Source organism: Sminthopsis crassicaudata, chromosome 5 (assembly GCF_048593235.1).
Source record: "Sminthopsis crassicaudata isolate SCR6 chromosome 5, ASM4859323v1, whole genome shotgun sequence".
Lineage (NCBI taxonomy): Eukaryota > Metazoa > Chordata > Mammalia > Dasyuromorphia > Dasyuridae > Sminthopsis > Sminthopsis crassicaudata.
Window position 1 is genome coordinate 304,060,641 of NC_133621.1, and position 26,014 is coordinate 304,086,654.

Genomic DNA, 26,014 nt, shown 5'->3' on the forward strand with positions numbered 1-26,014 from the left:
CTTCTGACCTCTCTCCAGGGGAATGTGTGGTCCCTGTGGACCCCAAAGAACATATGCCAGATTCGAGCTCAGCAGATGTGAGTTCAGTTCAGTCCACAAGGTCAGTCTCACTTTGGCTGCTGAGTTGAGAAACAGGGTTCTAGCCAAGTCTCCAATGCAATGTTGGCCACTACAGCTACCTCAGTTACCCTCCAGCCCCAGAGGCTACTGTGGGTCAGTCCACTTTCCTCCCTACTCCAACCCCAAACTCCACAGTCAATTCAGAGCCAGGTGAGAGTGTGAGATGCTTGGCTCTCCTCCCAAGGGAGGGTCAAAGACCAGGCTATGAGTTCTGGCCATTGGAATTCCTTGCAGACTTAGCAACCCTTGCCCTGAAAAAGTAAACATCGAAACAAAAGAATTAACCTCTATTCCTATAACTCTTAAAGGTATAAAAGCATTTTCATCTAACCACACAAACCCCTCAGTAATGCTCAGATATTGCAAAGAATACTAATCCAATTTCACATGTGAGGGGACTGAGGGGGCTCAGCTCACTATTGAGCATCAGATTCTCACTATTTGTCAAACCAATATTAAATCACAGATCTGTGTGTTTGTTCCAACAAGCATCAAGTTCTCACTATTTGTCAAAACAACATGAAATCACAGATCTGTCTGTATTCCTCCTTTGTGCTCAAAAAATATCCAGGATCCTTACAACTCTCTGCAGTGGACAAACATTACAGTGTTTATTGTAACCATGAAACCTGGAGAGTAAGAAAGGTGAGGTCACTTGCAGATTCCCATTAGTGGAAAGAATGCTGGTCTTGGTACTGAGGTTCTCTGAGTCTCGATTTTCTGTCGGTTGAAGATGATAATAATCCAAACATCATAAAGTTAAGGTAAGTGTCCAGAAAGTGCAAACTTTTCAAAGCTACCCAGAAGTGTTATTGTCATTATATTTTGCCCAGGATGTCCATTAGAGCTGAGCAAAACACATATTAAAAAGCTTCTGACTGCTACTTATTTTAAAAGAAAAATAAATACGTGATTGTGAAATAGGATTTGCTATAAGAACTGATGAACAGGACACTCTCAGAAAAATCTGGATAGACTTCCATGAGCTGATGCAAAGCGAAATGTATTTTGTACAAAGTTACAGCAATATTGTAAGATGACTGGATGTGAATAATATACATATTCTCAGCTGTGCAATGATCCAAGACAATTCTGAAGGACATATAATGAAAAATATATTTTAAAACAGATATATAGATAGTTCTTACTGTCTTTCTTTTTCTTTTTCCTTTTTTTCTTTTTCTTTTCTTTTCTTGTTTTTTAGGTTTTTTTTTTTTTTGGTCTGATTTCTTTCACAACGTAACTATCATGGAAATGTTTTGCATGACTAAACATGTATAATCTATATGGAAATGCTTGCATTCTTAAGCAGTAAGGGTGGTTAAGAAGGGAGAGAATTTGGTATTCAAAGTTTTAAAAAGAAATGTTAAAAATTGCTCTTTATTTATAACTGGGAGGGGAATAACATTTTTAAAATCCCATTTCTCTTTAACAGTCTGCTAGTGAAGGGTTCTGGGATGCCAACGGGAAGCCAACACCCTGGCTTTCTTCCTGGGTTCTCTGTCCTGCTCATATTTCAAACTCAACAGGTGCAAATAGGAATTTCTTGCCTTTCCCTGCACTCCCCAACCCTTCTGCAACTCCAGCACGGTCCCAAAAAAACGGAGTCTCACACCATCCTAAATTGCTCACATCACCCTTTTCTCTACTCGGTGGCCAAACTTTGTTATTTTTAGCCCCACCAATTCCCTTTCACACTCATCTATCCCCTTTCCTTCCATTCAGTCACCTCCCGTCTCTCTTCCTTTCCACAATTATAAACACTTCCTAAAGGATCTCCCTCCTCTCTTATGCTTTCTATTCCCCTGTTGGCTCCCTATTACCTAGATGATCAAATATAAATCTTTTTTTTTTTTTAGCAACAATTTTATTTTATTTTTTTACTTTTTTCTCTCCTCTTTTTTTAAATTAATTTTATAATTATAACATTTTTGACAGTACATATGCATAAGTGATTTTTTTTACAACATTATCCCTTGTACTCCCTTCTGTTCCGAATTTTCCCCTCCTTCCCTCCACCCCCTCCCCTAGATGGCAGGCATTCCCATACATATTAAATATCTTATAGTATATCCTAGGTACAATATATATGTGCAGAACCGAATTTTGTTGTTGTTGTTGCAAAGGAAGAATTGGCTTCAGAAGGTAAAAATAATCTAGGAAGAAAAAAACAGTGCTCACAGTTTATACTCATTTCCCAGTGTTCCTTTTCTGGATGTAGCTGATTCTGTCCATCATTGATCGATTGGAATTGGATTAGCTCTTCTCTATGTCGAAGATACCCACTTCCACCAGAATCCATTCTCATACAGTATCATTGTTTGTTTGGTTTTTTTTTTTCAGAGTGGTGAAGCTTTATTTTCTTTTTTTTAAATTTTATTAATTTTATAATTATACATTTTTGACAGTACATATGCATGAGTGATTTTTTAAAATAACATTATCCCTCGTATTCATTTTTCCAGCTTTTCCCCTCCCTCCCTCTACTATACACTATCATTGTTGAAGTGTATAATGATCTCATCAAATAGAAATCCCTCTGCCATCTAAGACCCTCGGTGACATGGCTCCATTGGCCTTTTCCCGCAGCCCTTCCACTGTGGCCTGGCGGCTTCTGGCTGTTCTGTGTCCGTGGGACTCCATCCATCACCCCCGGCCTCTGCCGGGCTAATTCCGGATAGCCTGGCAGGCGTTAGTTATCCCTCACCTCGAGCTCTCGCCACCCTAATTCGGGTCAGCTTTTGAATCACTTTCTCCTAGAGACTTTCCCTGCTCCGCCCCCTGCCCCAGGGCCTTCCCGAAAAAACAAGCCTCGGGTTCTAGAGCGTTTTGCCTTCCCCGGCGGGACGACGGCCTCCGGAGCGGGGAGCGTTTTCTTGGCTTTGTGCACCGGCACGGGGGCCCTTGAACCTGAGTGCATGCCTGGAAATGGCTGGAGATCCAGCTGCCCAGGAGGCCGCTGGGTAAATTCTCGCCTATTTCGGGGCCACTTGTGAAGGGCTTTGGGAACTGAATTGAACTGAGCTGAAATGAAAAAGAGCCGGCTGAGCCATCGGATTTCTAACATCCCTCCCCCTCTGTTCCCCGGTTCTAAGGGCCCTCCCAAGTCGGACATTCCCCGTTCTAAGGCTCCTCCCAGGTCTGACATTGCCGGTTCTAAAGGCGCTCCCAGCTCCTCAACGCTCCAGAAAAGCCAAAGCTCGGGAGGGAAGCGGCTTCCCGGCGGCCTTGGGCAGCGCTCCCGCCCAGTTCCTGCCCCTTCGGGGTCCGAGCCCACCACCTAAGCGCCCGCAGCAGCGACGGCGGGACTGGCACCGGGCGGTGTTTCCGTGGCTCTGCCCCAGCCCCAGCCCTCCCTGGATCGAGAGCCCCCCAGGGTCCCAGGCCCGAACCCCTCTTTGGGCCGCCGCTCCTCCTCATCTGCGCGTTCGTCCGCTCCCGGGCGCCCAAGGAGATGCTCGCGGGATGCCCATTGGCCGCTAGAAGGTAGCCGTCCCGAGCGGCTCCCGCGGACCTCCCCCGGGCCGCCCTTGGACTTGACCTCCGAGCCAGCCTCTCTCCCCTCTCGGCTCGGCCGCGACCCCCGCTCGTCCGCCCCGGGACCCGCGGGCATGGCGGAGCAGACGTCCGGCTGGAGCCTGTCCTTTTCCGGCTGCGGCTTCATGGGCTTTTACCACGTTGGAGTGACCCAGTGCCTGGACGAGCGCGCCCCGCAGCTGCTGCGGGACGCCCCCAAGATGCTGGGAGCCTCGGCCGGGGCTCTGCATTGCGCCACCTTCCTGTGCGGGATCTCCCTGGGTGCGTGAGGACCCTCGCCGCCTTCTCGCCCGCCGTCCCGGGGTGGAGCTGGGGCCGGGGCCGAGCCCGGGCTACCCTTTTCCGCTGGAGGGCTCCCTGAGCCGGGGCGACGACGGGGACCCCTGTCTCACAAACCGGGGGCCGGGCGGGGAGAGAAACGGCCGGGAAGAGCGGGCCGGCCGGCTGCTCGCCCCCTTCTTCCCCTTCCCTTTCCCCTTCTTTTCCTCTCCGACCCCAGCTCTGGCTCCCCTCTCTCACCCCCTCTCCTTTCCGAGGAGGAGGTAAGGGTCCCAGGCCGGATGCCCCCGGGGCCAGGGCTGAGCGGAGGACGCCTGCCAGGCCGGGGGTGATGGATGGAGTCCCACGGACACAGAACAGCCAGAAGCCGCCAGACCACAGGGGAAGGGCTGGGGGGAAAGGCTAAAAAGGCCAATGGAGCCATGTCACCGAGGGTCTTAGATGTCAGAGGGATTTCTATTTGGTCAGCTAGGGAATAGGGAGCCAATAATGTAATAGAGGGTTTGGACAGAGCCCCAGGCAGCACTAGCTCGGGAGTACCTAGTTAAGCTGCCCCGAGTGAGTTAGAAAACATTTATTATACGCCTACTGTGTGCCGGGCACTTCGCTGGACACTGAGACCAAATCCCGAGGAATTTACATTCTGAGGGGCGCCCCTTAGAGTGGACAAAGCAACGTGGTCATGGGCATCAGGGGACCTGGGAAACAGACCTGTCCTTCCTCTGAGTTTGTTTGCTCCTTCTCTAAAGTGACAGCCTTGGACTAGATCTTCCCTACGGCCTCTCCCTGCTCTGCAATTCTGTGAGGGGTGCGACAGGCACTTTGTAATTTAGAGATTGCCTGGGCCTTCTGCTTCTTAGAATCCTTCTTTGACTTCTGAGATGCTTAATCTCGGGTCTGAAAGGCAAGGCTTTTTTTTTTTGGGGGGGGGGTGGCGGGGGAGAACACTTAAAACGAAACGATCCCAGATCTGCTTCTGCATTCTAGTGAATTTACCCCCAGCAGTTGCTGGAAGAACCTGGATTTTTTTTTATCTTTCTTCCTCCCTCCCTCCCTCCCTCCCTCTCTCTCTTTTTCTTTCTTTCTTTCTTTCTTTCTTTCTTTCTTTCTTTCTTTCTTTCTTTCTTTCTTTCTTTCTTTCTTTCTTTCTTTCTTTCTTTCTTTCTTTCTTTCTTTTTCTTTCTTTCTTTTTCTTTCTTTCTTTTTCTTTCTTTCTTTCTTTCTTTCTTTCTTTCTTTCTTTCTTTCTTTCTTTCTTTCTTTCTTTCTTTCTTTTTCTTTCTTTCTTTTTCTTTCTTTCTTTTTCTTTCTTTCTTTTTCTTTCTTTCTTTCTTTCTTTCTTTCTTTCTTTCTTTCTTTCTTTCTTTCTTTCTTTCTTTCTTTCTTTCTTTCTTTCTTTCTTTCTTTCTTTCTTTCTTTCTTTCTTTCTTTTCTTGCTGAAGCAATTGGGGTTAAGTGACTTGTCTATGGTCACACAGCCAGGAAGGAATGTCTGAGAACACATTTGAACTGAGGTCCTCCTGAATTCAAGGCTGGTGCTCTATCCACTACACCCCCTAGCTGCCCCAGAACCTGAATTAATTGTGAGACTTTGGCTGGCCAAGGCATTGTTTGACTCCCCCAAAATCTCTGTTTCAAAAAAAGCCTGACAGTTGTTTCAGTCTCTGTGATTTCATCTGGGATCTTTTTGACAGAGATACTAGAGTGGTTTATCATTTTCTTCTCCAGTCCATTTTACAGATGAAGAAACTGAGACAGAGAGAAGCCCAGGGTCACATAGCTGGTGAGCATCTGAAGCCAGATTTGAACTCAGAAAGATGGCTTTTCTTGACTTTGGGTCCAGAGCTCTATCCACTGTGCTGCCCCTCTTTGGGCCCCTTGAATAATGTATGTGAGATTTCCTAGAGGGAAGTATATGGTTTTATGCTTTCTACAAATTCAAGATCCCTTGTGGAAGGTGAAGTGGCAAGGAAGGCTTTTGTCTGAAAAAGATCTGCTTTGATAAACTTCAATTCCCCGGGAGTTGGGAGTGTGGCAGGATAGCCAGAGAAAACTCCTGAGGAGCTGTGGACTGCATTAGGTAGGTTTTGACCTCCATGAGGAGGGAGGGGAGAATGTTTTCTGCTTCACTGGAACCAGTGGAGTATCGGCTCAGCTTTGGGCTAGACATGGGAAGGGCATGTCCTGAAATGGTCAAAAGCTTTGGGACCCACCTTAAGGGCAAGCTGAGAAGTCTAGGGTGGTTCAGCCTGGAGCACAGAAGGCTTGAAGGTAGGGGAGGAGGTGGATATCCTAGCTTTCTTGTCTGAAAAGATTTCATATGGGAGGCAGCTAGGTGGCGCAGTGGATAGAGCACCAGCCTTGAATTCAGGAAGACCTGAGTTCAAATTTGGTCTCAGACACTTAACACTTCCTAGCTGTGTGACCCTGGACAAGTCACTTAACCCCAGCCTCAGGAAAAAAAAAAAAAAAAAAAAAAAAAGAAAAGACTTCTTATGGACATGGGATCTGGTTTGGTCTGGTTGGCAGAAAATATAGGGGGGAGTCTTTAAGAACTCCAGGAAAACCTTAACAAATGAGGAGCTTGATGTGAGACTACAGGTGGCTCCTGATGGTGAGAGGCAAAGAAAGAATTCCCTTCCCAGAGCCAGCACAAAGTCAGGTTGTGAAGAGGGCTCCACATCTAGCAGAGGTTAGACCTGGTAAGTGGCCAATGAGGCCTGTGATTCTGCATCTGTAAAATGGGATGACAACATTTGCGCTGCTCACTGTTTCTTTTGATAGGAAAAATGGTTGGTAAAGATAGACAGGGGATAGACTATAATGACGGTCCTTGTGATTCCAAGGAGGCTAAAAGCCACAAGATGTGGGCCTGGAAGGAAGGAAGGAAAGTGCAGCCTCAAAGATGGAGGTATCACCCCCAGATTGAGACCTGTTGACAATAAAGTGGTGGAGAAAACTGAGGGAATGGTGAAAGGAGATGAACGGATTTCAGATCCATCAACCCAGAAGCCAAGGTTCTGTTAAAGCCTCCCCTTCAGCAGTCATGACAAATTGGGGGATCCGTCAAGCTGTGACCCTTCTGGAGAGGCCTTGTGGGTTCCTAGGATTAACGTCTGCTGCTGTGGTGGAGGAGAGACGTGGGCTCCCCCTGGGCTCTTTCTGATAAACTGGGGATTTGGACTTTTCTTTAGTTAATTGCTGGCTTTCTGTTGCTCCTGACTTTTTACAAAGAACTTCCCAAGTACCTCCTTGGTTCTTAACCAGCAGAGAAACAAAGACAAAAGAGGAACAATGAGTGCCCTCAGGGAGTTTACACTCTACCTTGAGGAATATCCGCCTAATCTTCGGACATCTGGGGGAAAGAATTGCCTGGGGTCTTTGAAGTGAAATTTAAACTTTGTAAGATTCCATTTTATTTTAATTCACAACAATTTACTTTCTCTCCTTCCCGTTCTCCTCCACCGAATTAGAAAAAGCAATCTTTGACCAAGAAATAGAATACCCATTATATAGATGAAGTTGGGCAAAACATTTCTCTATAAGGCGTGTTCCCAAAACCAAAACAAGAAAAAGAGAAGGGAAAGCATGCTTCTCTTTGTGTTCTGAGTTCATTAGTTCTTATCCAGAGGTGTTCATTTTGCCTCATTTTGGAATCAGGTACATGAGGGGGCAGGAATTTAGCATCTTTAAATGGATTTGTAGGAACATGTGGTGAAGGTGAATGGCTTTAAGTGCCAAATTAAGGACTCCAGAGGGAGCTACAGAAGCTACAGGAGCAGGAGGGACATAGTCAGATTTGTGCTTTAAGAATATTACTTTAGTAAATAGTAGGCACTTAATGTTTGTTGAATGTGTCTCCATCGTGGGAGGGTGAGTTGGTGTGATCCTCCGGCAAATCTTGGAGCCATCCCTGAGGCTAGAGGAGAGACCGAATTTCCCACCCTGGGAGATGGGGGGGGAGGAGGGAGGAATACCTTCCTTTTGTGGAAAGTCTGAGAATCTCTTCTCCACCTGGAGCTGGGGCTCCCAAGGTCCGCCAGCTTATTAGATAATGCCTTTTTATCAGTGTGTCAGCCTTTCATTATCTGCATTTGTGATTTACACTTTGCTCGAGGGGGGGGGGGTGACTTCCAGGAGGGAATGAGGTGGTGGGGGCCTTGCAGAGCTGGTCTCCTGACTGGCTTGTAATTGGGCAGAAGCCCTGAACTGACCAGGAGGTGGGGAGAAGCAGATAGGGTTGCCCTGGCTGTCTGCCCAACTGCCTTCCGCAGTGGCAGAAGAAGAGCAAAGGGCATTGGAGTATGGCCCAATTTTCAGGCTCCTAGTTGTCCAGCCAGTTTTTCCCCCATTGTAGCCATCGTCTTTCAAGCTTGAGGGCCCCTCTCAGGCTCAGGAACGTGGCCTCCTTCAGAACTGGAGAGCAAAACCATCTTTGGCTAATCTGAATTTCATATAATAGTTAATGAAAATACAGGCTTAATGGATGGACCTTGCCACATTTTCAGTGTGCATTTAGAAAGTGAGAGATTGCATGAAACAAGAGACGACAAGACTTAATTTCTACCTAACTAACCCAGGCAGGCAGGGATTTCTATTTTAAAAACCCTAGCTGGCTTCAGCTTTCCTGTAGCAGGCCTCCTAGTGGATGAATTTGGACATTCCTTAGAATTCTGGTGCTGGAATGATCTTCCTTTAAAAAGGTGGTCTTATGTATTGTTCTACCTGTCATCTAGGGGAGGGGGTGAGGGAAGGAGGGGAAAAGTTGGAACAGAATGTTTTGCAAGGGTCAATGATGAAAAATTACCTATGCATATGTCTTCTAAATTAAAAGCGATAATTTAAAAAAAAAGAAAAGAAAAAGGGGCAGCTAGGTGGTGCAGTGGATAGAGCACCAGCCTTGAATTCATGAGGACCCGATTCAAATCTGGTCTCAGACACTTCCTAGCTGTGTGACCCTGGGCAAGTCACTTAACCCCAGCCTCAAAAGAAAAAGAAAAAGAAAAAGGTGGGGGGGTTTAGGCCCCAAAGTAGGAACCCAGCCTAGTTCAGTACTCTGGGGATAGATGGAGAGATGGAGGAGACTCAGAGACCCCCTCACTTTACAAATGAGGGAAATGAGGCCCCAGAAAGGGCACAAAGAAAGCCATCCTTCAAGGTAGAAATTCCTTGAAGAATTATAGCAAGTTGAGGCAGGAGTGAAGAAGGCTTTATACCAGGCCCAGGGATATGTGCCAGGGCACAAAGATGGGAGGATTGCCATGTTGGAGGAGGAGGAAAAAACTAATTTGACTGAACCCAAGAATTTATGAATGAGAGGAATGGGTAATAAAAGTGGAAAACAAGTTGCTATAAAGGATTTTAAATGCCAATGTACATGTTCTCCTAGATATTATAGAGCTCTCCTAGAGTTTAGCTGTTTGCTCAAAGTCAAATAAATAGGAGCAGCAGATTCCATAATCACACCTAGGGTTTTTTTTTTTTTTGTTTGTTTGTTTTTGTTTTTTGAAAACTTAGTCACTTTATTATAAAATTTTTTGACAGTATATATGCATGAGTAATTTTTTTTTTATAACATTATCCCTTGTAATCATTTTTCCAAATTATCCTCTCTCCCTCTACTCCCTCCCCTAGATGATAGGCAATCCCATACATTTTACATCACACCTAAGGTTTATCTTCAAATCCCACTGTCTCCTGCATCAGAAGAGACCCTAAAAGTTAACTAGACCAACCACAACATGAAGGACAAAAACCCTCTGCAATATTCCTCTTCTTGGAATCCCTCTGTGACGGGGGACTTGTTCACTAACAAGACAGACTCAAATAATCCTCTAATTTCATATATATAATATTATAGATATGTTATAATATATATCATATATAATTTATATATTTATATAATTCTTTCTACTACTCTCCCCAGAACATCGACTTCAAATCCTCATGGACCTTGCCAGAAGTGCCAGAAAGCACAGCATTGGTATATTTCATCCTTCCTTCGATATGTCCAAATATATCCGCGACGGTCTAAACAGGACCCTTCCAGCTAATGCTCACAAGTTGCTCTCTGGCAAAATTGTCATCTCCCTCACTAGAGTGTCCGACAGGAAAAATGTGCTGGTATCAGATTTTGATTCCAAGAAAGAGCTCATTGATGTAAGTGTTCCGTTCATATGTGCGTGCTTGGCAATTTTTGTAAAACAGTGGTCTGCTGGTGGTTTCCTGCGGCTTCTTGTGCTCTTTCTCTTAAATATGCCTTATTGTCACTCTTGAAGAATGGAAAGGAAAAGAACGAGAGAGAAAGAGAGCAGTAATCATGTGGGCTTAGCTTTTCTAGTTCTGACTGGGATTCATTGTGTGATTAAAGGAAAGCCCCCCTTGGTCCACAAGGCTTTTTAACAGTTATGATGTGGAATAACATATACTGCTTGTCCTGGATCTCTTTTGTCTAACCAACACATCTACTCCTAAGTCCAAATTGTACACGCAATGTTTCCCACCCATAATTTTCCAGATCTTCCAGTGAGGAAAGGGAGAAAAATGTTTTTTTGTCAGTTTTTTCCATCTAAGTCACTTAAAATTGATTGAGCTTCTACTACATAAAAGGTATCATATTGGATGCTCCTATCTCTTTTTCTAGTATGTTTATTTTTAATACATATTATGAATCATATTGGAAGAGAAAAAAAAAAAACAGAACAAAAGGGAACCCATGGGAGAAATTTTTTAAAAAGTGAATATAGCATGTGTTGATTTATATTCAGTCTCCATAGTTCTTTTTCTGGATGCAGATGGCATCTTCTGTCCAAATTTTATTGGGATTGCTTTGGATCATGGAACCACTGAGCAGAACCAAGTCTTTTTATAGTTGATCATTGCACATTTTTGATGTTATTATGTACACTGTATTTCTGGTTCTACTTGTTTCACTTAGTATCAGTTTTATGTAAATCTTTTCAGGCCTTTCTATAATCAGCTTGTTCATCATTTTTTTTAGAATAATAAAATTCCCTTATATTCATATACCACAATTTGTTCAGTCATTACTCAATTGATGAAGATCTACTCATTTTCCAATTCTTTGCTACCACAAAAAGAGTTGCTACATTTTTTTTACGTGTGGGTCTTTTTCCCTCCTTTAAGATTTCCTTGGCATACAGACCCAGTAATAGTACTGCTGAGTCAAAGTTTTATAGCCCTTTGGGCATAGTTCCAAATTGCTCTCCAGAATGGTTGGATCATTTCATAACTTCACCAACATGGATATTTATACCAGAAGATACTCCGTTGAGTTTGTTTCTTCTTTTCCTTTATCATAAAGTCATTGCCATTTTAATTCTGGCTGATGTTTCATAAATTTTGTTCAATACATGGCCACATGAATTAACGGATTGGTGCATGTTGATAGACTGGGAAGCACTGTTTTGACTGTAAAATCATTTTGGTTTCTTCAAAACAAAACAAAACATGTCTTAAGGAAATTTTCAAACTATCATTTGGCAATTAAGGCAACTTACTCTCATTGAAATAGTCTGTCCCCTTCCCCTTGTCTTTAACTTCTTATCAAATTAAGTTTCTGCTAGTCTTGACTTGTAGGATACTGAGAATGGAACAGTAAGAGAAGTGAGTGGTCTTAGCCCAAAGGTGGTCTTAGTAAATAAGAGACTGCTACTAATGGCCTACTGCGAGCAAAGAAGGTAGGAAAAGGTGGTTGCTTGTGAAAGCCCAATATTAGCTGTCCTGGTCCCTAGGAATTTGCTACAAAATAGCTTATGGTTCCTGAAACTGTATGCTGCCTCTTACCTGTGATTTCATTGTCTCCTTTTCTTTACAGGCTTTGGTTTGTTCCTCCTTTATTCCAATCTACTGTGGTTTAATTCCCCCAACTTTCAGAGGTGTGGTAAGTCCTGACTTGGGGGCTGTTGCTGAATACTAAAGAGCCCCTTACAGAATGAGAAAGAGCTAAGCACTTTCAGGAGAAATCTCAACAGCTCTGAACAATTCCCTTGGCCAGGTTCTTCTCAGCCCAAAAAAAGGTTACAGTCTGAATATCTTCTCCCTCTCTCCTCTCCCCTCTCAAAACACTCCAAACAGGCAGCTTCTCCCTTTTAGGCCACTAATAAAGATCTCTCTGTGCTGACTGAGCCAGGGCCTACAGAGGAGCTTCAGCCTGAGTTTAAGTGCCTCTTACTGAGGCTAAGCTAGAGCTTTATCCCAAGGGAAAACATTAAGAACTTGTGTCCTACATCCACAGACTGGCTTATGTGGAGGCAAAGTAGATGGACGCCCACTGATGGATACAGTAGGTAGAGAGCTGAAGTTGGGATCAGAGGTCCAGGCTTTGAATCTCAGCTCTTCTTACAACTGTTGACTCTGGACAAGTCAATCTCCATCTCTAGGGAAGCTTCCTCATCAGTGAAATGAGGTGGTTAAAGCAGATAGCTTCTAGAGGACCTTCCAAGTCTGAATCCATGCTGCTGTTACCTGTTGAGGTCTTATACCCTGGCAAGAAAAAATCATTTTCTCACTGATTTCCTCTCCCTGATTCCGGAAATTCTGCTACTTGTTTTTTTTTTATCTTTGACTAAATACTGACTTGGAGTCAGAATGCCTGTGATCTACTTCTGACTTTGCTGTGGGTGACCTGGCTGACCACAGAATGATTTCTTCTAGATGCGCCTCCAAGGCCTGTAAAAGGGGCTGAGAAAGCCCTGTGTAAATGGGCATCTCTGTTGTTCAACCTTAGAGCTGTCTTTTCCTCCTTTAATTAGAATTACCATGGGTTGATGGCAGCCTTTATCATCCAGTGAAAATGAATTGATCAATTTTCTTTCCTAGTTATAACAATGATCTGGATAGGATGGTATTTGAATAGATTGAGCTCACTGATAGGCACTTAAATGATGCTTACTAACTAAAGGCCCAGAAATGGTGAAGGCCCACAGGACACATTTTTCTGGTGTAATACAGAGTGGGAAGAATTGTCCATGTGCATTCAAGTCTGACACTGGAAAATCTGATATAGGAAAAGCACTTCCACTCTGAGTCTTATTTCCTTATTTGGTAAATAAGAATACTCCACACTTTTTCTAAATATTGTAAGCAAAGTGCTTTGTAAACCCTAAAGTGCATTATAAAATATAGGTCACTGCTTCAGAATTTCCCTCAGTGCTGGTCCTTTAAAATTTCTTTTTCCAGTGTCATAGAGGAAGTTGATAATACTGAGTCTGTGGTTAGGGAGTGAAGGTCTCTGTTGAGTTTATTTCTTTGTTTACTACATCAGCAAGAACCTTGGACACTAAGGTAAGAAGGCATGGATTTCAGTCTTGCCTCTGATGATCCTTAGCTGAGAGACTTTGGGTAAGTGGCTTCCCTTCTAGGGAGGTGTCCTTGTCCACATCTGTAAAATGGGCTTAGACGAAATTACTTTACAGGTACTTTTTAGCATGGAGATTCAGTTATGCAATGAGAGAGAACTATTTTTCCCTTTGAAAATACTGAACTTCAATGTTTCACATTCTCCTAGGAAATGTATCACAGTTACTCCTGGCTAAATACCCTACAAGGAATCATAGGTAACATTTTAGGTGGCAAAGTGAAGTGAAGTCTGAGAAGAAATGTCCTTTGAGAAGATAGAATATGTTTTAAAAGAAAGCTTAGGGGATCCTTATTTTTGAGCCATGGATCATCCAATTAAAGAAAAATGCTTGAAGGTGATATTAATTCAACTATATAATTAATTACATATATCTTCAGTTACAATTACTAATTGTTCCAAGCCTGCAGTCACTACATGGTGACAGTGATGGCAATAATTCTCATTTCTCTGATTCTTAAAGGTCATTCTATTAACAATGCTCTTAGGTAGAACAAACTACCTGCAACCCCAATTATCGTGGAGAAAACTGAAGTCCATAGTGACTTGCTCAGAGTGACACAACAACTATTTCTGCTGCTCCTAGCTCTTGATTTTCTCAACAGCCCTGTGAAGTCACTAGTCTTAGACTTTCTGTTTTATAAAATGGTCACACTTGGTCCTCACACCTGCTTGATTCCCAATCTATGTGCTCTGTTTATCCACTATTCATTAAGCAGTCTCTAATTAGGGGCCCAGGTCTCCCGGCTCCAGAATTCCAGAGCTACCATCCATTTTTTTTTATGGTTTCTCTGGTAGCAGGGGGTGTGTATCTACATGCTAGCTAATTAAATAAAACTTTCTTTTTTCTTTTCCTCTTTTGAAAAATCTCCTGTTAACTACAGATTAGTCATCTGAGGTTAACTAAACATTAACCAAAAATTATTTTCCCTCATATTAGAGAGTTCAGTATACTTCTCTTCTTCCCCCCCAAAAAATAAAGTAGGTCTTGGGGCTTCAGCCTCTTCATGAGTTTAGGGCTGGGAGGGCCTCCTTGTCCTGGGAGGATACCGGCTTTCTGAGGTGTCCAAGTTGTATGCCAGGCACAATATAGTAACCAACTGGAACAAGCTTTGCACACTGGAAAGAACTGTGTAAATGCCCATTATTGTGCTCCTTTTTCATCCTTCTTCCCAAAGCGATATATAGATGGAGGAGCAAGTAACAACATGCCTTTCATCAATGCCAGAGCCACCATCACTGTTTCTCCTTTCTATGGGGAGCATGACATCTGTCCCAGAGTCAAGTCAACCAACTTCCTCCAGGTGAACATCACCAACCAGAGCTTTCGTCTCTGCTCAGGCAACTTTTACCTCCTGACCAGAGCACTTTTTCCACCAGAGCTAAAGGTACGTGATGCCGTAGCCTGTGCCTGGCATAGACTTGCTGCCCCGACTCTCCTGTCCACTTGTGGTCTGCCAGTCACCACAGGCCCCTCCCTTACAACAAAAGCAGAACAATACAATTCCATTCAGTTCAGTGATATCAAGACAGAAAACTTCCCCAGGGCTCACTATAGCTCAAAGATGTCCCCTTCATCTGTGTCTAGCCATCTGTGTGAGGCCTCTTCTTCAAGGACCAGCTGAGAGGTCGTCAGATGTACTTATCCCACACTTTATGCTCACTACGTGGGAGACCTCGGTCCCTTTCCTTTCCAAGGCCTCCCAGGTAGGAAGCAGGTGGTCCCAGAGCTGATCCCTGAAGACAAGGACAGTTATTTTAAGTGTTGTATCAATATGTGCTAAGGTTATGTGCTGTGTTAAGTGGGACATTTTAAAAGGAATCAAGGAGGAAGAACATATACGAGATATGATTGTAAAGTCAGGACTCTGCTATCCATGTGTGAAAATTAGATTCAGTAATTGATAATCAGGGGTGACTAGGTGGCACAATGGATAGAGCCTGGAGTCAGGAAGTTGTGATTTGGTCATCTCAGCTATATCCAACTCCTCAGGACCCCATTCAGTGTTTTCTTGGCAAAGATCCTGAAATTGTTTACCACTGAACTCAATTCAGGTATTCCTGAGTACAAATTTGGCCTCAGATAAGTATTAGCTGTGTGACCCTGGCCAAGTCACTTAACCCTGTTTGCCTCGGTTTTGTTACCTATAAAATAAACTGAAGAAGTAAATGGCAAACTGTTCCAGTAGCTTTGCTAAGAAAACCCCAGATAGGGTCATGAAGAGTTGACTACAACTGAAATGACTGAACAGAAACTGGATAATCAATATTTTATGCTATATTATCCTATATAATATGTTATAACAGCATAATATAATAGATTCAGAAGGACTTGGGTTCAAGTCTTCCCTCTGATACTTCCAGGCTATGTGACACTGGGCAAACCACTGGATTTCTAGATAGCTTAGGCAACTCTTGGAGACTAGATGTCTCAAACAAGTTAATCATCTGTATCAGTGGAAAGTTTTCCTTAGCAATGAAATCATCGGTTTATATCAACAGAGAATGCCTCTTCCCCTCTTCCAAACAAGAGTAGTAGTGATAATAAATCATTCAATATAAATCAATAAATCATGTAAGTCCTTGAGATTCCTTAGGTAACGTGGCAGTCTTCATGTAAACTCAAACATTCATAGAAAGACAACTATCTATTCCTATTTATAAAGTAAATCTTTATCAAATAACCATAAATTCTACAAATTCTTGAGATCTCACTTCAGTGAATGCTGAAATGCAGGGCAACCTGGCTTGGGTTGCTATGTTCAGTCTGGGTATTTGAGTATGCAAGAATGCCTGGAGGGGATGATCTGGGAGTCTAGAAGCCTGCTAAAACCTTCTGGGAGCAGGATTCCTTGAAGCAGACACTTCACCTTGGGCTAATCATTTTCCTTCCCATGGCTTATTCATCTGGCTTGTTCATAGGTACTTGCAGAGATCTGTCTTCGAGGATATTTGGACGCACTTAGATTCTTGGAAGAAAAGGGTATGTCGATGCTTTGGAAGTATCAATGTGGTCTCTGAGGTGACTTGATCGAATAGAGCATAAGTGGGAGTGATGGAGAGAAGAAATGGGTTTGGGCTTGATATAATTGGGATTCTCACTGGGGAATGGATGGCTTTGGGGAGATTCCCTTTCACTGGAAGACTTCTAAGCTGGATGGCTATCTATTGGGTATCTATTGGGTATATTGTAGAGGGGACTCCAATTCAGGGTTGTATCAGATGAGATGGCTTTTGAGGCCTCTTTAGACTAGGAGATCCCAACTTGGGACCTGCCGTCAAAGGATCCATGAATAGATTACAAGGGTTCCTTTACCTTGAATGGAAAAAATGCATCTTTGTTTTCACTTCTAACTGAAATTTAGCATTTTTCAATTATACACTTAAAAAAGAATTCTTTTGAGGAGGGGACCAAACCATGGCAGCAGACCCTGAGAATCTAGCATTTCACGACTACATTGATCAGCATTTAAAAAGTAAAGCAACCACATAAACATTTCAACTCAGAGTTATTCAGACTCTGGATCGCTCTTTAGGTAGTGACATATGACTCGTGTTAGCAACATAAACTCTCATATATATTCCTCCAACAATTAATACTGTGTGTCCTTTGTTTTGCCATTTATTAGAAAGGTGTAGGTGATGGAAGGCTCTTCATCGGAAAGGCCATTTGAATTGCTAAATCTGAAGAGCTACTTTAGTCCTAGATGTTGGCTGTGTTCTTGCCTATCTCTCTCCTATGCTAGGTGGCTGACTTATGCCTCCTCCTGTTATTCTTCCCAAGTTGGATTGGTAGAACTGGATTTCAACACTTTTGACATAGAGCTAAGTGGTAGTTGGATTTTCAAATGGAAAACTGCATGTTTTGATGACATATTGCTTGTCTCAATTCATCTTTGATCAAGGTGACTTTCCCAGAGTAAGAACTGGAAGAAGGCTTTATGGACACCTGGACTAAACGCAATGGCAATCTCTACAAGACATTGCTTGAAATTCTCCGGAGATAGGGAACTTCCTGCCTCTTGAGGCATCCCCTTCATCTGCTTTTTGAAGGCTCTAATTCATAGGAATTTGTGAAGGAATATCTGCCTTTCTGTTGTTCAGAATTCTGTCCTCTGGACCAAGTTGAACGTGCCCAATTCTTCCCTTCTGTTATCATACTCTTTTATGTCACACATCCTCCAAGTGTTCTCTCTAAATGAGGCATTTCATTTATTTCATCTATTAATTTTATCTAAGTGCAGCAAAGTTCCTTTGAAAGGCACAATTCTCTAAGCCTCTCACCATCTTGTTTATCTTCATCGGAATAGTTTTCAGTTTCCTTCTCACATTATATCTAGAATTAGGGATAACACCCCAGATGTAGTCTGACCAAGAAAGAGATCAGTAGAATTATCAACTTATACTGTGCCTCTATCAGGGTACTCAGAATTGGATAACAGATCTCTAACTCCACTGTCTTTCCTCAGAAAGTTAGTAATTTGCTTGAAGGCAGAAAGAGACTTTTTATTTATTTATTTATTTATTTATTTATTTATTTATTTTTTTATTTTTTTATTTTTTTATTTTTTGCCTTCCAAGAGAGTAACATTAGCTTACATTTGGTTAGCTCCTTGAGGCTTCATGATCTCACTTAAGAGACATAGAATGGCAAAGCTAATTGTCCTAGTTCAGTAGTTTTCAAAGTGGTCCTGGTACCCCTGGGAATCCCTGAGAGCCTTTCAGAGGGACCTTAAGGTCAAAACTATTTTCATAGTGATATGAAGACATTTCCATTTCAAATGTGGTCAATATTGACAGATATAGCCCACATAAACAAAAGCTGAGTTATCATTTTTTAAGAGGGTCCTGAGACCAAAAAGCTTGAGTCAGTGGGCTCATCCACTCTCTTCACTGAATCCAAAGAATTAAAGAGCTTATTTGAGGTCACACATAACCTAATGAAAAGTAGGAGAGAAACCCAAGTCCTTTGATACCCTCCCCCCATATCATGCTGACCCAATGTTGTCCCATTCATGAACCTCCCATCCCAGGCCTGGGAAGTATGAGATGTTATTGTCCTCATTGGTCTCAGAGGAAACCAGGATTCAGAAAAACTAAAGAATTAATCTTCCAGAAGCTGGGAAGTATCAGTGCCAGGAGGCTGATTCCAAGCCCAGAGTCAGCTTCTCCAAGTCTAATACCAGTTGGAAGAGGTTTCCAGTAAGGACTTTCCGTTTTGGGCTGGGCACCTCTCGGATATTTAACATCCATGCTTCTTTCTATCTTTCTATCTAATGAGATTATGTTTTCGCTAGTGCTCTCAAAGTCTTTCATTCATTTGTGTACATCACGATCCCCTTGAGCCAATTATGGATTAACTGTTGTGTCCAAAATTAGATGTGACTTTTCTTTCCCTTGTTCTCTTAAGGCATCTGCGACTCATCGCCTTCTTGTCTGAATGTGCCTTCAGAAGAGAGAGAATCAGAGATCGCTTCATCCTGCAGTGCAAATGGGAGTCCTCCAATACCTCTTTCGTGGCAGAACAATAATGACATCTCACCAGAGGCCATTGAGCTTATTGACCATCTACGACGCCACATAATTCCATGGAACGAGGATATTTTGACAATCGTCCCCCGTGAAGTGTATTTAGGTACTGAAAGAAGAGAAGGTGCTCAGAGGGACTTGGTTCTCTCTGCTTAGATGAATCTTCTGGGCAGTAGAGGCTCAGGGGCTTCTCATCTGGATGGCCCTTCTTGAAGGCAATCCTCTCATCGTACAGATGAGAAAATGGAGATCACACAAGTGGACAGTCACAGAGCTATTTTTCAAATGTAGATCTCCTGATTCTAACCCCATTTCTTGTCAACTCTTTCCAATATTCTTCATATAATAGCAAATGAACATCATAATTCAGATTGTGTGTCCTGTTAAGGTTGGCCAGTTTTCTCACAATTACCTCCACAGGGAGAAAGGCAGCAGATAAAATGGGTTTATAATCACCCTCTTGATATTGCCCTTTCAGAGTCAATGTAATCATCAAATGGAATAATATTTATAAGACACTGTAAATTTCAAGGCATAATAGAAAGAAAAGTTTGTTCTTGTGGAAGTTTGTAACCTTGTTGTGAGATGGAGGTGATCCTGAATTCCTGAAGCCAAAGCTCCATTAGACTGATGAGCACATAGACATTTGCATGCCATTCAAGGCCCTCCTATCCAGCCCAGGCTGAGAGGTTCATCACCCCAAAATACCTCCATCTTAGGATGTCAGGTTGTGATATACGAGCCCTTTCAGGGATGGGGCTTACTTGGAATCCCAGTGGCTGAGAATTCATCTCTCTTAGACCTGAGTCATGTAGTCCTTGTTCGTGATGCTCTGGGTAATGGTGACCGTCAGTATCCCCTTAGTTTGCAGAGGCTCCTATATAGGAAGTTTTATTTCCTTCCAACTTTATACCTGGCTTGGCTTTCAGCTCTTCTCACCATCTTGCCCTTTTCTAAATGTTGAGGAATCTCAGAATGTCCTTTCCTCCATCTCAAGTCTTTAAACTACTTTGGCATCTCTTGTGGACCAAATATATTCATATAATTGGTTCATACAATTCTTGTTTCAAATGATGTTACTTCTTGGAGAATGGCCAGTTCCCTTGTGGTTGAGAAGGACACTGCTGATGTGGCTCATAGGACTGATTAAGATTAGACAGCAGCCTAGTCTGATGATACTTTCTGAGCATCTGAATTGGGCAACACACAGCCAGAGCTTTAATTTTGTGAGGACTACAAAGCATTACTGGGGAGGGGGAGTGAAAGAGGAGGGGAGAATGGAAGGCAGTACACACATAACCACCATATAAAGCAGAAAGGTTTCATGTACAGGGTGCTTTGTAAACACCCAGAAGAGAAAGAGTTTTTCCCCAAGGTGGCAGAAAGGGATGGTACTTGGAAAGATGTCTGGCTCTGAAAATATTGGTATTGATGACATAGGGCTCTGTACCAGATTGTACAGAATCTTTAAGAGCTGCCTGGGAAAGTAATAAGAAGAGGTAGCAGAAGAAATCCTGAGTGCCCACTTATGCAACATTTTAAGGCAGTAGGGGCTGCAATGAACAAATCCTAAAACTGAAAATGTGGCACTCTGTACTGCCGTGGCTTTTATACTCTTGGAGAATCAGAATTTTTTCAGAGGTTATGTTGATAGGTTATTCCTCTGTTATTCAGGACATCAATTTCTGTCATATATTCTAGTGTTCTTGAGAACCTAGGTGGCAACCCCTTTGCCTGACCGTCAGGGCCTTTGTTCCAGCCTTATCTTATAACCACTCAACAAGCATTTACTATATTCCCATCGCTAGAATAGGGACCACTCTTAGACATACTTAGAATGTCATCTTCTTTCCTCATTACTCACTCGTCCTTTAAAGTTCAACTCAGATATCATCTGTTTCATGACACCTGCCTTAATCTTTCCAAAGCTTCCTGTTTATTCGCAGTCTATTTGATCATGTGTTATCTTATATTTATTTATGCATTGGTACATACCCCTGCTGGAGTCTTAAGGACCCAGATTTATATAAATTTTGTTCCTTCTCCAGCCCCAAACATTGAATCTGGTCCAACTTTCTTAATTTTGCGTGGAGAAAAGAGAATAGAAGAAAGTCACATTATGAGGCAGGGTCAAAGCCAGGAACCTAACTACACAGTAGATATTTTTTTGTTTTTCAGCTATGGAAAAAGCAATAAAAGAAAAAGGATACTTGACCAAGATACTCAACTTCTTACCAGTTCGGATAGTGTCCTATATGATGCTCCCATGTACACTGCCTGTGGAATCTATGATTTTGGGTATACAAAGGTAAGCCACCTTCTGGGAGTTAAAAATGGCAATGAATCTTTCCTTTAATTTGCTTGCAAAGACTTTTATTTAGAGGAGTGTTTTCTAGTAAAGCTGTCTTCTTGTCCTTCAAACAATGTCCTAGTCAAATGTAGCTAAAAAGCTGCACAGTGAATAATGCAACATCTGCCCTTATGCTAGTAGAGTTCACAATGATGCTCCCTGACCTCTCCATCCCTCGCTTTTCTTAAATTTCATGGCCTGCTTCTTTATACCACCTCCACCACACCCAGAGATGGTGATGCCCTGGATCTCATTAGTTCCTATTTCCTTACTAAAAACTCTTCATATTTTTCCATTTGACCATTATTTTCATCCATTTTCCTAACTCTATTCACCCTCATTCTGATTTTAAACTTTCTACCCTTCAGTACTTTAAGCTACTATTTCTATTGTAATTTCTTTCCTCTCTTCCAATCTCTATCCTCTAGTTAACCAAATTGACTCCGTATCTCATTTGTTGTCAAACCCCTGCCACAGATGACTCTTACCATCTGCCACCTCTGCTCCCACTCAAGGGCTGCCAAAGGAAGACAGAGAACTATGCTCACTGCATGCAATATAAATATATGTTATGCAATTTCAACGAGGCTCTCAGGGCAACAAGGCAATCTTTTTATTCCTCTCTAATTGATTTCCAGGATCATTCCCTCAGAAGCTAATCAGTGCCTTCTCTTCTTTGTTCCAGCCTCTCATACCTTCCTTTTTTTCTCTCTCCCTTAGCCGAGAACCTTGCCTCTTACTCGGCTGAGAAAAATGAGCCTTCTGTTCATCTTAAAAACTTCTTAAAACTCCCATTGCCAAAGTCAATCCTATATGCCGCCCTTGAGCCCATTTTCTTTATCAGATTACATCCTCCAGCATTGTCTCTCTAATAGCCATCCTTGCCAATCAAATGGGTTCTTCCCTACTGTGTTCAAACATGCCCAATCTCTATCAGCAACAACCAAAAAAAAATCCCTCATTACCATCTTTTCAGCCTCTTATAGTCCTCATTGTTTTCTTGACCAACATCTAAAGTATACTGTCCCAACTTGTTTCTTTCCCTTCTTTTCCTCCTACTCAATCCTCAACCCTTTGCAATCTGGCTTTCAGAGCAAGTGAAACTATGCTCTCTGAAGTTACTAATCACTCTTTACATTTCTTTATTGATAGGTTGTTTTAGTGCTGCTTAGATTTCCCTACTTTCTCCACTCCTTCAAGAGTCAGCCTATTGAAGAGAATATTTTAAAAATAAATAAAAAAATCAGAAAAAAAACGAATAAATGCACTGAAAACATTTGATAGCACATGCAATGTAATCATAAACCGCATCATAAACCGCAGAAAGGTGGTATCTTCTCATATCTCTTCCTTGTGGTCAAGCATGCTTGTGATTTTGTAGATCTTAATCTCGTTGTCCTGTGGCTGTTTTTTGCACTTCCACTGTCATTGGCATTGTTCTTGGCTCTGTCAACTTGACTTGGCATCCGTTCACTTAATTTTTTTCATGTTGCTGTGAATGCCTCATTATTTCTTACAGTATAGTAATGTTCCACTTATATTCTTATGCCAATTTTTTAGTCATTTTCTAATTGATGGGTATCTACTTTGTTTCCAGTTCTTTACTACCTCAAAATTATTGCAATATATATCAGGATGTTCTTTTGATCAATGACTGCTTTGCAGTATATGGCTCTGAGTTGATTCTCTGGGTTAAAGGGTAGAGACTTGATTTGCACAATTCCAAATTGTTTTCCAAAATGGTTACAATTTACAAGAGCTAATGCACTTAAAAACATCTATCTTTCCACATTCCCTCTCTCCAATATTATTCCTACCTTTTGTCATCATTGACAATTTTCTGCACCATGAATCCATGCCCTCTCTATAAGGATGTAGGCATCTCAAAATGCCTACATAGAGAACTATCTAGGTTCTCTAGAATTATCATTGGTCACTGTGTTGATCTAAGTTCTTAACTTTGTTACTGTTATTGTTATCCCATTTTATGACATTGTATAAATTGTTCTCCTGATGGTTTCTTAAGTGCAAAATAGGAAGCATTATTGATAATGCAATCTTAACTTTGTAGACCTCTTTGAAGTTTCCAAAGCATTTTCTCCAATCCTGTGAGCTAGGGTAAGGTAGGTATTGTAAAATGAGATTCACGAGCTGAGTTCTTTCCAGAAGGTGATAGTGAAGTGTTCCTTCTGCCTATAGATAAAGAGGTAGGAGATGGTAAGAGCTATGTGTCTTCAAACATGACCAATGTAATGTTTGGCTTCATTTGACTGAACTTATTCCTTATTATTGGTGGGGAGAATTATTCAGAAGTAACAATGTTATAAGGAGAGAGCATCAATATAACTTTATTCAAAAAGAAAAGGACACAGAAGTGAAAATCAGAAAAGTCAGGTTCATAAAGTGAGTGGCCTATTGTAGGATATGAGCCCTAGGGTTCTGGCTCCTGGAGCAGGGTCCTCTTTGTATCCCCAATGTCTAATATAGAAAACGAAATCAATGCTTGTTGCTTGATACTTGAAGTCTGTTTTTTCTAAACAGTTTCAGACCACAACAACTTAGTTTTCCAAGGAGAAGACCTTCCTGCATGTGACTAAGATACAAAGCTATACTCACATGTTCTGCGATCTTAAAAAAACAAACAAAACAACAACAACAACAAAACCACCACACCTAACCTTCCTCATAGTTGTGATTAACCATAAGTTAACAGCTGGTCAAGTATGTGTTTGTAATGTCTTTCCATTTATATCAGAATTTCCTAAGACACAATGTTCTTGAGTCACATCCTTTTTGATGACATGACATGATGACATGACAGAAAAACTTTTTAAAATTCCCATTGAAACTCTCAGCTTTATTGAATGAATTCCACCCCCACCTCCCCAATTTTCCCTAAGCCTTTTGGTATCATTTACTTTTCATGCTCTCAAATCCTGTTAAAAGCACCAGGAAACTTGATCCAACCCACTGATGTCAGTCCTGTTGAATGCCAGGCTCTGAACAAGGCAGTGAGGTTCCATCACGTAACATGTGGGATGTGTTCCTCAGAGGTCTTCATGATGACATATCCAAGTCAACACAAAATAAAAGCTAGCACGCCAATGAAAGTAGAATTTTGTCGTTCTACAATGGGAGCATCTGATGCTAATCTTCTGAAACTTTCCTTGCTCCCCTCCTGTGCTAACTGCCTTTCTTGGCTCCCAACTTACTCAGGTGTGTGTGTGTGTGTGTGTGTGTGTGTGTGTGTGTGTGTGTGTGTGTGTGTGTGTTATGCTGAAGTGCTTCTTTTTTGTTTGTTTGTTTTTGTTCAGGCTAGTGAGATGGTTTCCAGCTATGTCGGATGACCTCGAATGGTTGCAGTGTGTTGCCTATAAAATTTTCAGTCTATCACGAGACTGTCTTCTAGAATCCAGGTAAGCAGATTATTTAGCTGCATATGCATATACTCAAAACAGGAAGACCCATTACTCTTTCAGCCAACATTTATTGGGTGCCCACGGTAAACAGGATAATATAATAGGCATATGGGACTTGGAGTGGGACTTTAGAGTTCAAGTCCATGACTTCTCAATCTAGGCCTCCATTTTGTTTTTAAATATTCTGATCACTATTTCAGTGTTATTGGTTTCCTTGGTAAACTTATGTATTTTATTTTATTTAATATACTTAAAATATAAGATTCTGAAAGGGGATCCACAGGCTCTAGCAAACTGCTAAAGGGATCTATGACACCAAAAAGGTTAAGACTCCCTGATTGACTCTAAGCCTTTCATTTACAGGTGAGGAAATGAAGGCCTTTTCCAAGGCTGCTCAAGTTGTTGTGGAGTCTAAAGAGGAATCTACACTTCCAGAATTCAAATTCAAGTGATTTTACCTTAGATATTCCTTCCTGTTACAATCTAAGAAGACAAGGGATCATTTTTGCTTTTCAGGAACCAAAGCCCAACTTTAGGAAGAAATAACCAGCTTGCCTGGAGCAGCCTGCCCTTGCTCAGAAGCTCTCAGCCCTTTTACAATCTGGAAGAAAGGCTCAACGAAAAGCTTTCAACTTCATCTTCAATGAAAACCAAAGCTAGCAATGAAAAACATTCTGTCTTAAGATCCAATCTCACATTTTTCTTGAATGATAAAATGACTGAGGAGGAAGATTCTCTGCTTCTCCAATAGAACAACGTTTATAAGTCATTTCAGAAGAGAAATTTACAAAATTATTTGTAAGGGCATAAAATCCTTTATCACATTTGAGAGTTACTTTTCAAACTTCCTTTATAATGCTCTATCAGACACTACAATCACACAGAAGTATAGATTTCCGTTCTGAATCTTCCAATTTACTTTTATAAAAAAATTAAAATAAATCAAATTTTCAGTCACTTTTAAAGGAAACAAAATATTTCTGCTCTTCCTTTCCTAAGTCAAGTGTTTGAGCTGGCTAGGTAAATAGGTTAGGGGATGATGCTTCACAAAAAGAAAGGGCCATTGACCCAGCAGGCAGTCATTTCACTGGTTGGTGCGGGATGACTTGGCACTGAGAATATTTTCATCTCTCTTTTGGAGGAACTTTGACCATTTAAATAAAATGCTTGTTAAAGGAAACAGATTAGGAAAGATACGAGGGTTTTTAATGTCTATGTGGTCTGTATTTATGTGCATCAATATCTGGAAGTTTAAAAAAAGTTTTTTTCTAAAGTCTCATAGTTTTATTTGCATCAATGTGAGTGTAAGCAGAGTTTCTAATAAGCAGGCATTTACTTCTGGTGGCATGAGCCCTTCCTTCAAGAATCTCATGTTCCCACACTTTAACAACTCCACTTCTAA

General features: G+C 41.8%; 1 protein-coding gene across 3 annotated transcripts; it reads left to right on the forward strand.

The window, feature by feature from the left end:
* The first annotated feature begins 861 nt into the window (after positions 1-861).
* On the forward strand, positions 862-25,587 carry PNPLA3 (patatin like domain 3, 1-acylglycerol-3-phosphate O-acyltransferase). 3 transcript variants are annotated; one of them, XM_074271927.1, is made up of 9 exons: positions 862-884; positions 9,862-10,094; positions 11,773-11,838; positions 14,493-14,702; positions 16,237-16,297; positions 18,725-18,949; positions 21,022-21,151; positions 24,508-24,609; positions 24,976-25,587. In XM_074271927.1, exons 2-9 carry the CDS (start codon positions 9,882-9,884, stop codon positions 24,977-24,979), a joined length of 1,011 nt encoding a protein of 336 aa, XP_074128028.1. In that variant the 5' UTR covers positions 862-884; positions 9,862-9,881; the 3' UTR covers positions 24,980-25,587. The 3 variants fall into 3 exon arrangements, with proteins under 3 accessions (XP_074128028.1, XP_074128026.1, XP_074128027.1); XM_074271925.1 differs by lacking the exon at positions 862-884 and adding an exon at positions 3,307-3,918; XM_074271926.1 differs by lacking the exon at positions 862-884 and adding an exon at positions 6,408-6,637.
* Positions 25,588-26,014: the final 427 nt, after the last annotated feature.

Bases quoted from the DNA above. Each gene is read 5' to 3' on its own strand.
- PNPLA3 (XM_074271925.1), top strand. From the start codon at position 3,732: ATGGCGGAGCAGACGTCCGGCTGGAGCCTGTCCTTTTCCGGCTGCGGC. The intron at 14,703-16,236 runs GTACGTGATGCC...GCTTGTTCATAG, and splicing joins TTTTTCCACCAGAGCTAAAG to GTACTTGCAGAGATCTGTCT. The intron at 16,298-18,724 runs GTATGTCGATGC...TGTTCTCTTAAG, and splicing joins TAGATTCTTGGAAGAAAAGG to GCATCTGCGACTCATCGCCT.